At 38.9% G+C, this 13,359-nt stretch overlaps 1 protein-coding gene across 7 annotated transcripts in view; it reads right to left on the minus strand.

Annotated features, from left to right (window-relative positions):
- LOC120739768 (nesprin-2-like) overlaps positions 1-13,359 on the minus strand; it is a 64,104-nt gene that overhangs the window by 42,311 nt on the left and 8,434 nt on the right. For 6 of the 7 annotated variants that reach the window (XM_040041648.1, XM_040041649.1, XM_040041647.1 and 3 more), the window contains exon 2: positions 9,458-9,582. In XM_040041648.1, coding sequence (XP_039897582.1) covers positions 9,458-9,545 — 88 coding nt within the window. In that variant the 5' untranslated portion in view covers positions 9,546-9,582. Of the gene's footprint in view, positions 1-5,093; positions 5,536-9,457; positions 9,583-13,359 lie in introns of those variants that run through there. The other variant, XM_040041644.1, reaches the window with a different exon arrangement.

Here is a 13,359-nt window from a genome sequence, read left to right on the forward strand (position 1 = left end):
AAGTAGGTGCAATGAGAAGACTATGCTTAGCATCCAAGTGGAACTGAAGGACATGGTATCTTCTCAGCTATAATCCTTTAGAGCACTCTAAGTCTCACTAATTAACACACTGTATCTCATTTTTTCCAGTTTGTAACAAGTAATTCAGTGTTACACAAACGCATCATACATAGTTCATGTTGTGGTCAAAAGTTTTCATCACCTCATCATGGACATGAATGTCATGGTAACTTTGAGCTTTTAATGATTTTGTTTGAATTGTTCTTTTTCCATGGTGGAATCACCGTACGTCATACATCTTTATTGACTTTTATAAACCATGAATTGCGTGCACAAGCTTGAATTTGTTTTGGATTTTCCCCACAGGGTCCATGCAGGGTCACAAATATTCAGATAACCACACTAATAATTGGTTACATTTACACCTAGATTGCAAACGTTTGGTTACCATCAACAAGATTCTGACATAACTGATTCTTAGCAGAACTGGCATGTTATTTAAAATGGTTGAGTTCCTGATGTGGAACAGGCTTTTAAGCATAGTGCATAAATTTTCAATACAGTTGAGGTTGGGGCTTTCCACTATTCCAGAAGTATGATGGTGCCATTTCTAAACAACTACAAAGAGCTTAACTCACAAGACCCAAACAGTCATTCTCAGGTAAGAGGAAATTAGTTAGGATTTTCAGAAACAACCCAAGACCCATTAAGGCTTAAGCCTGCCATGAAGTGGAAAGTGCTAGAACTTCAGTATCCCTGTGACAGTGAAGGCAAGTTTTATATCACCATGAACTGAGAAGGTGTTGACCAAGAAAGAAAGCCCTGTTTTAAAATCAACACCGTCAAGTTTGACTGAAATTTAGAGCCGCCCAACGGAACAAACCAGAACCAGCCACTACTGGTTTTGGTACATTGCACACAATCAATTGCATGATGACAGGCCTACATCCAAAGTCTTTTGTTTCACCTCATATCAATAGCGAAACAGTTGAAACTTGAAGACAACTGGGCAGTGACAGCAGGACATTGATTGAAAAAACACATCAGAACTGGTTTTGGAATGGATAAAGCAGGTTAACATTACACTTTTGAAATGGTCCCAACCTTGAACATTTCTGCACTATGCTTGAAAACCTGTTCAATATCAGAAAACCAACCAATTTAATTTAACCCTGCCAATTCTACCAAGAAGAGTGGCCAGATATCTAGCCTGAATTATGCCAGAAGCCTGTTTATGGCTAGCAAGAGGATCTGGTTAAGGTGTAGCTTGCTAGGAGACATTTAACCAAATATTACTTGAGCTGTTTGTATACTCCAGACTCTGTATGTATACAGACTCCTGTGAACCTGTGTGGGTTCAACAAAAAACACACAAAATAAATTTAAAGCTGTCATTACAGTCATTAATACGGAGCCCCGCAGGGGACATGGGAGAAAAAAAAAAAAATTAGGGAGAAAAAAAAAATTAAGACGGACTTTTGCGAGATCTCGCAAAACAAACTCGGGATCTCGCAAAAGTATTGCGAGATCTCGCAAAAGTTTTAGCCGCATTCTTCGGAGGCCGCCAGCTCGAAGCCAACCGGGAGGTCAAGGCACGATGTGCCGGGAAAGCGGTGTTCCTTCCGGCTGTAGTAGGTCTCAACCTCCCATTAGCTTCGAGCTAGTGGGTGTCAGATTTCCAAAAACGTCGGAGCACTTTTGCAAATATGTGATGTCTTGTAAACGGAGCAGGTATCTGACGTTTACACAACTACATTCACGCCTCAAAATATCTTAAAAGTGTATTTTGTGACCCAGAAAGAGTAATATTACAACTAAGTAGCTGCCGCCATTGTTGGAATTCAACTTTCGCGAGAAAGTTTTGCGAGATCTCGCAAAACTTTTGCGAGATCCCGAGTTTGTTTTGCGAGATCTCGCAAAACTTTTGCGTGATCCCGAGTTTGTTTTGCGAAATCTCGCAAAAGTCAGTCTTAATTTTTTTTTTCTCCCTAATTTTTTTTTTCTCCCATGTCCCCTGCGGGGCTCCGTACATTAAAGATGTATGCTGCACAATCATTCCACCATGGAAAAGCAGCAGTTCAAAGAAATCAAATTAATCAAAGCATCAAACTTATGACATTCATGCCCATCATGAGTGTATGAAAACATCTGACCACAACTGAAGGTCCCCCATGAAACAACATAACCGTAAAGGGGGGCATAGCAGCCTAAACAGTTTTATCTGAGCCAACCTTGGGGTTTAAACAATCTGCTTTATTCAGCAGAATGAAAAACATTAGCAGTGTGCAATTCATCTAAACAGTAGATTCTAGAAGTGCACCTATTGCGAAATTAACAAGCATTTGCAACTATAAGACTGCTGCATCCTAAAAGCTGTTTATTTCTTTAGGGTACACCCAGATTGCTATGGGAACACTTTTGGCAGTATTATAAACACAAGTATTTGGTTTGTGTGTTGCCTGAACAAGCCACAAACCTCGAAAAATGACTCATCACAAAAAGTGTTGCAAAAACTTTTGGGTATTCCTAAAAACATAATCAAGAATCTCACATATACTGTGATCTAAGAATACTGAGTAGTATTTACATTTAACGGAAGAGTATTATATTTTGTATGAATTCCCTTTGTTTTCTTTGTTCTTTTTAAACATACTTTATGAAGTTTGTAGTGCAGTTTGTAGGGGTCAACTTGTAAGAAAGGCAAATATGAAATATAGAATTGAGATCAGAGGTCAAATGTGAGATGATATTTGGATGCATAATTACAATGTGATATTTAGAATCCCCGTTAACCAGTATTATTTCCAAAATGTGGCCAATAAAAACAAAAGCATTGTTTTTATAATATAATTTATTTCCTATATGCCTATACATATAGAAAATGAAATATATACAAACAATGGCAGAAAGAAACATTTTAAAGCTAGAATCAATGCACTGACCAGTTCAGCAACAGCAAAAGGCCCAAAAGACCACAGAAGGCAACTAAAGGTTAAACAGCTTCACAACATCTAATCAAGAACAACCAAATGAGAGGAGGACGTCTACAAGGGACACCTTAATGAAGAGAAATGTTGAGGATTTAGAGCAAGGTGCAAACCACTGAATACAGTCAAGACCAAGAAGGCCACGTTAGACTTTGCCATAAAACATTTAAAAGGTTTGGCACAGTTCTGTGAAAGATGAAACCATAGTTGTACCAGAAGGATGGCAAAAGTATTGAGAATGAGAGGAACAGCTCATGATCCAAAGCATACCACATTATCTGTTTAACATGGATGTTTTTGTACCTCTTCAGACTTTGAAATTTGCCTAATTCAGTCTTCTTGCTATTGTTCCTTGTCTTACATTTTCACATACAAACAGCATTTCAGAAACTTTATGAAGGGTTTTACTTGACAACAGTGATGTATTCCATTTATTTCCCTGGTGGATAATTAGCTAGCTGAGCTTTCCCAGCTAGCAGTTACAAGATTTTAAGAAAACTTGACCTCTGCCTTTGAGCTTGAGGTCAAGGTGACTGAGATTCAAACTTGTCTGAGAGTTTTAGTAGATGCACCTATGGTATCAGTTTCAACATGCTACGTTGCCTGGTTCTCAACCTATTGCAGTGATAAAAATGCCTGCAATAGGGGGAATACCTTTTCACAGCACTGTATATTGTATTTGACTGGCTGACAAACTTGATATCTGCTCCTAGAGGAGGGGCTTTCTCCTGCTATAAGAGCCTGCTATCATGTGCTTTCCTCAATCGAAAGCTTCTTGTTCCCCCAGAGTTAATGTGTCTGTGGGATGTGATAAATCTGACAACTGACCTGCAATTTTGACTACTGAGAGCAGGGCCTCCTCTATCTGCTCTGCATGTGGCAAATAGTGTTTTTAAGGACTACTGCATAATGCACAATGTGGTGCATTTCTGCAGTTTTTCAGACATTTCTAAAGGGATACTGGATAATCAGTCAGTTGTCAGTTTATGAAACAAGTCTCTGATTTGAATTAAGGGACTTGACTGGGGTTTAACAATGGCGCTTGATAAGCTGCCACACCCACCAAGACCATCAGGAGAGTACAATAAGCATTACGTAAATAGTTTTTTTTTTAAAAAAAAAAAGATTTCCTATTAATATTTCATGATTTTATGAGCAATTTGTTATGAATTTGTTAAGAATTAATTGTGCTTTATTTCAGCTGCCAGATAACAGGTGAGGAAAATGCTTTATAGTTTATAATGGTTTTTTATGCAGTTAAAATGGGCTTTCAAACCTTCCTTACCTGGAAGGCAATTTTTTTAAATACATGTAAAAAAGGAGCAAAAGTGTCAGAGTTGTCGTTTGAAAATGTGTTTATCACAGATGTGTGCTTCCAAAAATGCTAATTTTAGGCCTTCTGGACAGCTTTCATAACCAGCAACTGTACAAATGCAAAGCACTGATAGAAAATGTTACCAACAGAATATCACCGCCCCAAAATTAACATATACAGTAACTAGTAAAATTAGCAGTAACTACCATAAAATCATCAGGTTGGCTTCTTATTTCGGTTTCACCTCAGCAAACTTTTTCTTTTTCATTTTCTTTTTTTTTTTTTGCCTTTTCAAGATGTTAACATTAGCCATCTGCCTTCATGGCTTTGTTGTAGTTTCAGCTACTACAAGTACAATGTTGCTCAGACATTAAATAAAGGTTTAACCTCTGAATAGCAGCCAAGCTTCGGTTTTGTGTTTAATGCGTAATTACATTCTACAGCAGTAGCTCTTCTAAAACTAGACTACTGTAGGTTTTATAAGATCTAAAACTTGCCCCAGTCCTGAGAAGAGAGCAAAGCCTATATATGAATTTGAATACATACATATGCATACTGTATAGGTGAGTTACTATTTACTTCCTACTCAAGACTGGTTTCTTATATTCTGCAGATACTGGGACTATATCTGTAAATCTCCTGGTATAGTTTCTATAAGCAGTCAAACTAGGTTTAAGAGTTCCACATTCAAACGCTGCCTACAGTACAGTGTCTTCACACTAAACTCTGCAGTCACTTTCATTCCACACCAATCAACTTCACTACTAGAAAGACAAATGCAAGCAACTTACCCACAATGTGAGAAGTCATGCTGATTGAGCAGGTAGTGTAGTACTAGTAGTATTAGTAAACTCTGATGTTAAACATCTGTTTAAATCAAATGCATTTTTCCCTTACATGCTTTACCAAACCGATTCAACATTCAACACACCCATTGCTGCAGGAGAAGAGATTATATGAAATATGATATGAAATCCCATTGAAAACAATTCTTGTTTAAACCGTCTACAATTCTTGCCTGCAGGGATGCAGGTGAGTTTAGCTGGGCTCCACCTCTTTTAAATGTGACTCACCGAGATTTCATTCCTGCCCAAACACGACCTGGAACAAGCTAGTTCTCCTGCAGCATCCTAAGTACTTTATGCTGCACAGGCTGGAAAACCTGACTCAAATTCAAGCAAACCAAGCAAAATGGAAGATGAATTTTGGAAGACTAAGTTAATGCAACCCCAACCCCAGTTAGGTAACTGAAACATAGCCAGTAGGTTACACAGTGCAGCTAAGCAAAAACGAAAGAAAAAAGAGTCACTCATTGACATAAATAAACCCAAAACTGCACCCTATTCTATTTGGCAATGCATAAAAAGATGATTAATGTTGTACCGACAACCTATTAAAAAGGTATTTAAAGTGACATCACATGTTCTCCCTAAAACAGCCAGTGGGTATATCCACGATGCAGAACACATTGTGCTCAAGTCCTTGCACCCTATGCGAGAAAATATCCCCAGACTCAGTTAACAAGTGTTGAATACACCCAACAATCACACATAGCTTGAGCTATTTTTAGTGACATTCTTTTATCATTACACCTTCAAATATACACAAAAAATGACTTTCACACTCTTATTTTACAAGATGGCTTGTCATGGGGGCGTTGGACTTACATCATTCCTTCTGGACATGGTGTAGCAGCTGGAAACTACATAACTGGAAAAACATTTACAAGGCTTAAAAAAACACAGTGTTCTAAATGTGGGGAGCAAATGAGCTAAAAATAGCTCTGTGAGGAATGAAGTCAGATTGGACCCAATAAGTTAGGGGAGGCAAAAGAACTGAGGCAGGTACAGAGAAAGAACCACATATGAGCATGTTGAAAAGTCCAAAGATCAAGAGTCAAGGAAGATGTAGAGAAAAAAGATCTGAGAGTCACTCATTTTAAAAAATATAAGCTGCAAGAAAGAGAATAAGGAGAGTGGTGGATCAGGACTGAGAGAGGCTATTAAAAAGGTGAAATAAGGACAGAAAGATTAAGAAAAGTTATGGAAAAATATGAACAACAAGTGTCTTCTTAGATATGTATTACTATACAGAACAAATATGGTTTTGCAAGTCTTGACAGATGTGTGGTTAAAGTGGGCTATTAATTTTTGTGCTGCAGTCTAGCATTGCTTCCAGCTGATGTCATGGAGATACTCTCTCAAAAAAATCACAATATGTAACCTTGTAATCGTGCCAGCATGCTCATAACGCAACACACATCCTTTTTTCATGCTCACGCCTGTTAAGCACTCAAGCAAATGTCAGTAAAGGTAAGTCTTGGTTCTTCAGTAAACGGAATATCCCCAAACGGCTCACATATCACCAAATACACAAACTGCATTTTTGGCACCTGTCAGGTAGAAAATAAAGCATAGCTACATATATGTGTGGTGAAAATTCTAGCTAGTTACAATTGCATTATTGAAAATGGAAGAGGAGATGGAAGAGGTCCTGGGTTCAAATCCTGGATAAACCCCCAAGTTTGCTGGTTTGAGGGACCTGACACATTAATCAGACAGACGCCACTGGGGTCAGAGCTAAAACAGCCTGTTCTTAAATTCTTAAACGAGACTGACCAGGAGGTCGCTGTTGCATTGATAAACCCCATCTACCAGAAACCTGCAAGACAACACAGGGAGACAAACAGGGCAAAACAACAGGGACTGTCCAATGCACAGGGCCATGAGAAGGACAATGGAATGGGAGATAAGGACTTCCTCAGAAAGTGATGTTTGATAAACCTTTGGATGCTTAATAATTCTGGGTCAGTCTAAGCAGGCATCCCTCTCCCCACCCATCTCCCCCAGCTCCTCTCTTCCAGGGTTTCCCCGCCTTGGACATTTCCAAAAGACCTCCTCTAGGAGATATGCCAGAGTCATCCTATTCAGATGCCCAAACCACCTCAACCTCAGAGAGAAAAGACACGGAATAAAGAGCTACAGGCTGGACTTGAACCTGGGGCACTCCTCTCCAGCCACCGAGCTAAAATGGTACTCTGTTCTTGGAATGTTTTTTTATCTGATTTTTAAATCTGAAATATGTACATGAAATTATCTGTTTTTCATTTCATGTTGTAAAATGTTTTCACATGGTAATAGTTTTGTGTTATTCAAAGGTAATGGACACTAAGTGCAACCTAAATTGATTGGTTTACAGTCCGGTGAAGTCAAACTCTGGTGCTAATGGTTCCCGTGATGTTAGGTCCAAGGCAGCATTGATAAATTCACATTAAAAATGATGATGCTCTGTCACTTGCCAAGTTCACCTCTGGACTTTTGTTTTCTAAACTGGCAAAGGTCAGACAAAGGTCAGCTATGGTAGCTTCTATAATATTTGTTAAGATATCACAGAATGCAGTTGGGCAAATAAGGCTTTGATCACACAAAGAAAACATCTACCTAAGCTTGAAGTACACATTTTTATGTGCCTTATTTGTAAATAAGACATTTCCCAGCTCAGCCACTTCACTTGTTCTTCGGCCCATCCTCCTACCATAAATTGGTAAATGTATATAATAACTTTTTTTGTGTTTTGTTCTTTTTTTATTCTACAACTTACGTCACAAGCAGATGACTCATTGTTACATTTTTTTAAATCATAAACCAGAGATGAAAAACTTTAAAATGAAGTGGCTCACCCAGGGCCGGCCCGTGGCATAGGCCGTATAGGCAAATGCTAAGGGCGCCGTCCATCAGGGGGCGCCACGCCAGTGCCACAAATGTTGAAAAAAAAAAAAAATTGGTACTATTATTTCTAAATACAAAAAATAATCCCACGTTAATTAAAATGCAAAGTAAAGCTTATTTAATAGAAATATTATTTGTTACAACATTATGCTGTTTTTTAATATGAGCACTGCTGTGATTCGGGTCAAAGATAATCATAACATAACATTCTCATATGATATTATACTGTTACTTTGCATTCTGCTATTCAGCATTTCACTGTAATGATGACAATAAATTGAATCTAATCTAATTTGCATATCAGTTAACATCATACATATATCTCTTTGGTTTTTCATTTATATTATATCATTTCATTTTATTCCTGGAATCCTATTTTATTCCTATGTTTTTATTATTAGACTTTAATACTCAGTGGTGTCACATACTCCTCTCTTCAGATGCACTGTTGAAGTTTCTAAATCCCACCCCTGGGCCATCTACCACATCTACCGCTGCTGCCTCCACTTCAGCAGCACAACCCACCAGTGATGCAGCATCAGCAGCACAACCCAGCCATGATGCAGCAGCATCAAGCGGTCTTCCTGTTGCCTCCACCTCAGCAGCACAACCCACCAGTTTTGCAGCAGCATCAAGCGGTGTTATTGTATTTCATATATTCATTTTTTATTTTTTGTATTCATTTATTTATTCATATATTTTTTTATCTTGTTAATTATTCTGATTGTGAATTTGCTTTCTTTAAGTAAAAAAAAAAGGTCAAAGACAAAGCTATTCGGTTTCTTGTGAGTACATACACTACACTGCCGATGTAGGGGGGCACCACCTAAAATCTTGCCTAGGACGCCAGATTGGTTAGGGCCGGGCCTGGGCTCACCAATTGAAAACCAACTTGTAACGACAGTCTCAGTGCAATACTTTGCTTAAGACGTTCATGAATGCCCCGAGATACAGTGAGTTGATGTGCGCGCAGTGTTTATTGCATGCCTGCACCACCCTCCTGCTCTTTCCCTTCAGAAGACTCTTTGCAACATGACTCATGTCTCAAAGTGAACAGCGGATCACTTTCCGTAGATTAAACCAAGCATGACCTCAAAAAGAGTGGTAAAAGTGAAACAAGATGTTGCCCACAGTGGACTGACTGTGACAAGGTCATCAAACTGCTCCCTTGAGTGAGACTGAGGCCAAACATTTATTATGTTGCCACAGTGACTGAAATCAGGAGGTTTTTTTTCTTTTTACTCTTGCATGACCTCAGACCAGAAACAATGAGCACTTACTCATTTTAGGTAAGAAGCACCACAGTAGTTCCAACAGCCTAAAGCTAGGATTTTTTCCAAAAACCCTTTACTCTTGTTCTTGTAGAAAATATTTCATTGTTCAGTCAGAAACATTACACTGTAATCTGTACTGGAAATGAGACTGACCCTGCAGCAGCATGTGAACATTGTCAATATCCAGGGGGATGGTCCCCTGCTCCAACAAAGCATCTCTGGAGTAGAAGTCTGACGACATATTCTCATCCACAGACTCCCGGCAGCATGGCACTGCTCTAAAAAATACAGAGGAAAAAGAAAAGCATCAATATTAGTGCCTAAAAGAACTAAAGACTGAACTATAAAGATCTAAGACTAAAAGATCACACTTTTTCCAGCTGGTGCCAGTCTGAGGAAGCTTGTACCTTACCTTTATAGCCAAAAGTTTCTATATCTAATATACATGTAACCAAAATCTTTATAAACAATAAAAAAAATGAAGTCTTATGTATCAGTTGCCACTTTTTGTTGAAACAGTTAATGATAACAGAATGGGGCAGGTTGGACGATTCGTCCCTTTCAGTTAGGTGTAAATCCATTGAGTCATTTATAATACACAAGCAAGGCTGATCAAATAATCATTAAAAAGTAAAAGATAAAATGTTAAAAATCGAATCTTTAGCACCGTTGCCTCACAGCAAGAAGGTCCTGGGTTCAAATCCAGTGGAGTGTGGCATTTGCTTATTCTCCCTGTTTCTGTGTGGGTTCTCTCTGGCTTCCTCCCACAGTCCAAATACATGCTGTCAGTGGGGTTAGGTTAACTGGTGATTCTAAATTGACTACTTGTTGAATATATATATGAATGAGTGTCTGACCTGGGTACGCCCTGTCCATCTGACTTTAGCCCTCCCACAACCCTGAACTGGACAAGTGGATGGATGGATGGATGGATGGACCAAGTTGGAAGAAACAACTGTGTGTTGTTATAAATTGTGTCTCAATCAGTCTGATTGCTGCAAATATACCAATACTCTGTCACTTGCGTGTAGTGCTACATAGTGATTGCAACACCGCTGCCATAGGACATGACAGAAAGGACCACTGATCAGCTACCATGCAAGACTCTCCACCTCTCCTGAGTAATCTGCAGACATCTCAAGGTAAAGGGATGATTTCGACAGAGAACAACATGTGGAGTTTCACAATGCAGTCTTTTATAAATGAGACCCCGGGACATCTGTTGGATTGCTGTGGATACTCAACTTCCATCCATCCAATCGCTAATACAGCACATAATCGCAGATGGGCTGGAGGCTATCCCCGCTGCCATACAGCAAGAGGCAGGGTACACCATAGAGAGGTTGTAATGATGTTCTCAATCATTTCCAGTCATGTTCGGATAAACAGGCCCGCAAACATCTGTGCATTCAAGCGCTTCTGTTTCAGCAAAAGCGTGTGTGCTTGTTAAGAGAATTTTTATTTTAGTTAAATCATTAAAGTATAATCAAGTAGAAACAAGTATGCCTTATAATCAAGTGTTTATATATTTTCACACGGTAAAGCTTACTGTTGAAAAGAACACAATGTATTCCTTGCTTAAGTGTGTGAGATGTTTGACAAAGACAGGATATATACATGCATTCTTTACTTCAGTGTCTGCGATGTCAGATAAGCATGAATACTGCTGTGTCGTTGTTTTTCAGTTTGTGTGCAGAAGTTAGATAGCTAAGACAATGCCTGAGCTCTCCCCTCTTCAGTTGAAAGAGGAAGTACTATGTAACCCATTTTGCCTTATAAATAAAGCGAGTAAACGGTGCTCGGTGTGTTAGTCTGCTCAGAGACTCTCACCCGTGCGCACGTCTTTGAAACTCTGAGTCGGTCTGCCAGTGTCTCATTTCTCTCTTACTGTGTTTGAACAAATTGTCAACCCCTTGACATTTAATTGGTCCTTCGTAGCCGGAGAACTGACTGTTATTTTTAACGTCTAGTTTTCCACAGACGGTCTCCATCGGATCCTGACGTCGTGACGCCTGCGCTGGAAGAAATCTGATCAGTAAAACGAAAAACCCGGGAACGTGAATTCGATCTCCGGTCAGCGTTCGGTCTTCACGGCTCCAGGACCCGATGAGCACCGGATCCAAAAACGCAGCGCCACAGTAGAGGTGAATATGAAACACTGCATTCCATCAAGCGCTAAAATACGTTGATATTGAGATTTTCCTTTAAGTAGTGTGTAAACCTAGGTACGCCGACAGATCTCAGTGTCCATGCGGGACTAGGAAGACGACAGGCAAGAGCGAAATTCTAGAAAAATCGCTATTAAAAGTTCCGGTCGCTCTGGGAGTGGCTGTAACGGAACAGGTTTCCGGTCACTCAAGAAGAGTGGCTGAAGGTGAAGGTGTTACACAAATAAATAGGCCTACGGAAAATCTCAATAAAAATCATAGAAACGCGCTTTGTTTGTGAGGAGTGAGTTGTTTTTACGACCCAATACGCGGTCGAACCACTTCTCAAACTGTTTTCCTGTGTACACTCACGTATTGGTAAAGGTGGAAAAAAGGGTTGTGCTTCATCACGTAAAATCGATAACCGCTCTCTCAATAAGTGAGAGAGTAGAAGGCTGTTATCGAAAACCCATTCTCACTTTTTCATGCCAAAGAAGGTGTCACAGTTTTGACGTAATTAGTTCAAAATGGGTAACTCTAAAACGAAAGCTTGAAAAAAACTGTCAAAATGCAGGAAAAGTCAGTGCAAAAAGGTGGAGAAATCCACATAAAATATATTGTCCAGCTTGGCAAGGCAAATGCACGCCTGATTTAATAAACGCTTTAAAAGCCGCTTTGCAAAAGGAGCTGTATGAGGGAAAAAGTCAGAAGAAAAAAGCAAAAAGTAGGACAAAGAAGGGACAAGAGAGATATTAAATGCTATAATTGTGGAAAAAACGGGCATTTTGCTCGAGACTGCAGGAGTGTAAGTCAGGAACAGGAAAGTGATGATGACAGGCGTAGAAGGCGTGATGAATGACTAGCACGAGAGGAAGGAAGTGAAACAGATGAAGCGGAGGTTTACAATGTAGAACAACTACTGTTAGGTTCAGAAGACAAGCCAACAGTTGTAATATATGTGAAAGGTGTGCCGTTAAAAAATGTTTTGAGACACAGGAGCTTGTAAAACTGTTTTAACTGTAGAAGTCCCAAATGTAACATTCTCAAAAAAACACTATAATTGTGAAATCAGCCTCAGGACATGTGACAAAACAGCATCTAACTGATCCCCTTTTTATGTCACATAGAGATAGTGGCCGTGGCTGCAAAAATCAGTGCATTTATGACCCATCATGCCCAGATTGTATGAAATAAATAAAAGGAAATCATTCATATGAAGACCTTTTCTATAAAAAAGAGAGATGCATAAGGTAGATTAAGGCTGTGTCATTGTTCAGCCAAGGAAAGTGTGTGAAAAGATAAATGTTTCCATCCTGGAAGTGGGTGAGACTGCAGCTCGTCCACAGTCCCTGATGGATACAAAATAAAATATAATAATCTGAAGGTTGGATCTGAGATGAGGCAAACAGAAGACCAGTCCAAAAGTAGGCACAAACCTGTTCAGAGAAAAAGCAAATTTGTACAGATTGGATGAACTATAAATTATCTGTTTGCCGAGTAAGATGATCCTAACTATTAAATTGGCTCAGTAGTAGTATAGTGATATACACTAATAAAATATTGTAATATACTATTGTCAATATATAGACAGAAAAAGATGATAATAATTAATAAAGATATAATATTAATATTGTTATGAAGTAGTCTGCATCAAGCTTAAAGGTTTGCTCAAACTCAGTATAATGACATATGAGATGAAGAAAATAAAAGCAATATCTAAACCAATTAGGTGCATAGAGGCACTTAACCTGTTTGAAAACCTGTCATTTATCCTAGATAAATATTACTGAGATACAGAGCACATCTATAATAACAACTAATAAGCCAAACCCTGTAGATAATAACTAAACCTACAGGATTATGAAGCTGAATTAAATGTGTGGACACCGCTAAGTTGATGAGCATGTT

Source organism: Simochromis diagramma, unplaced genomic scaffold (assembly GCF_900408965.1).
Source record: "Simochromis diagramma unplaced genomic scaffold, fSimDia1.1 OVJJ01000304.1, whole genome shotgun sequence".
Taxonomy (NCBI): Eukaryota; Metazoa; Chordata; class Actinopteri; order Cichliformes; family Cichlidae; genus Simochromis; species Simochromis diagramma.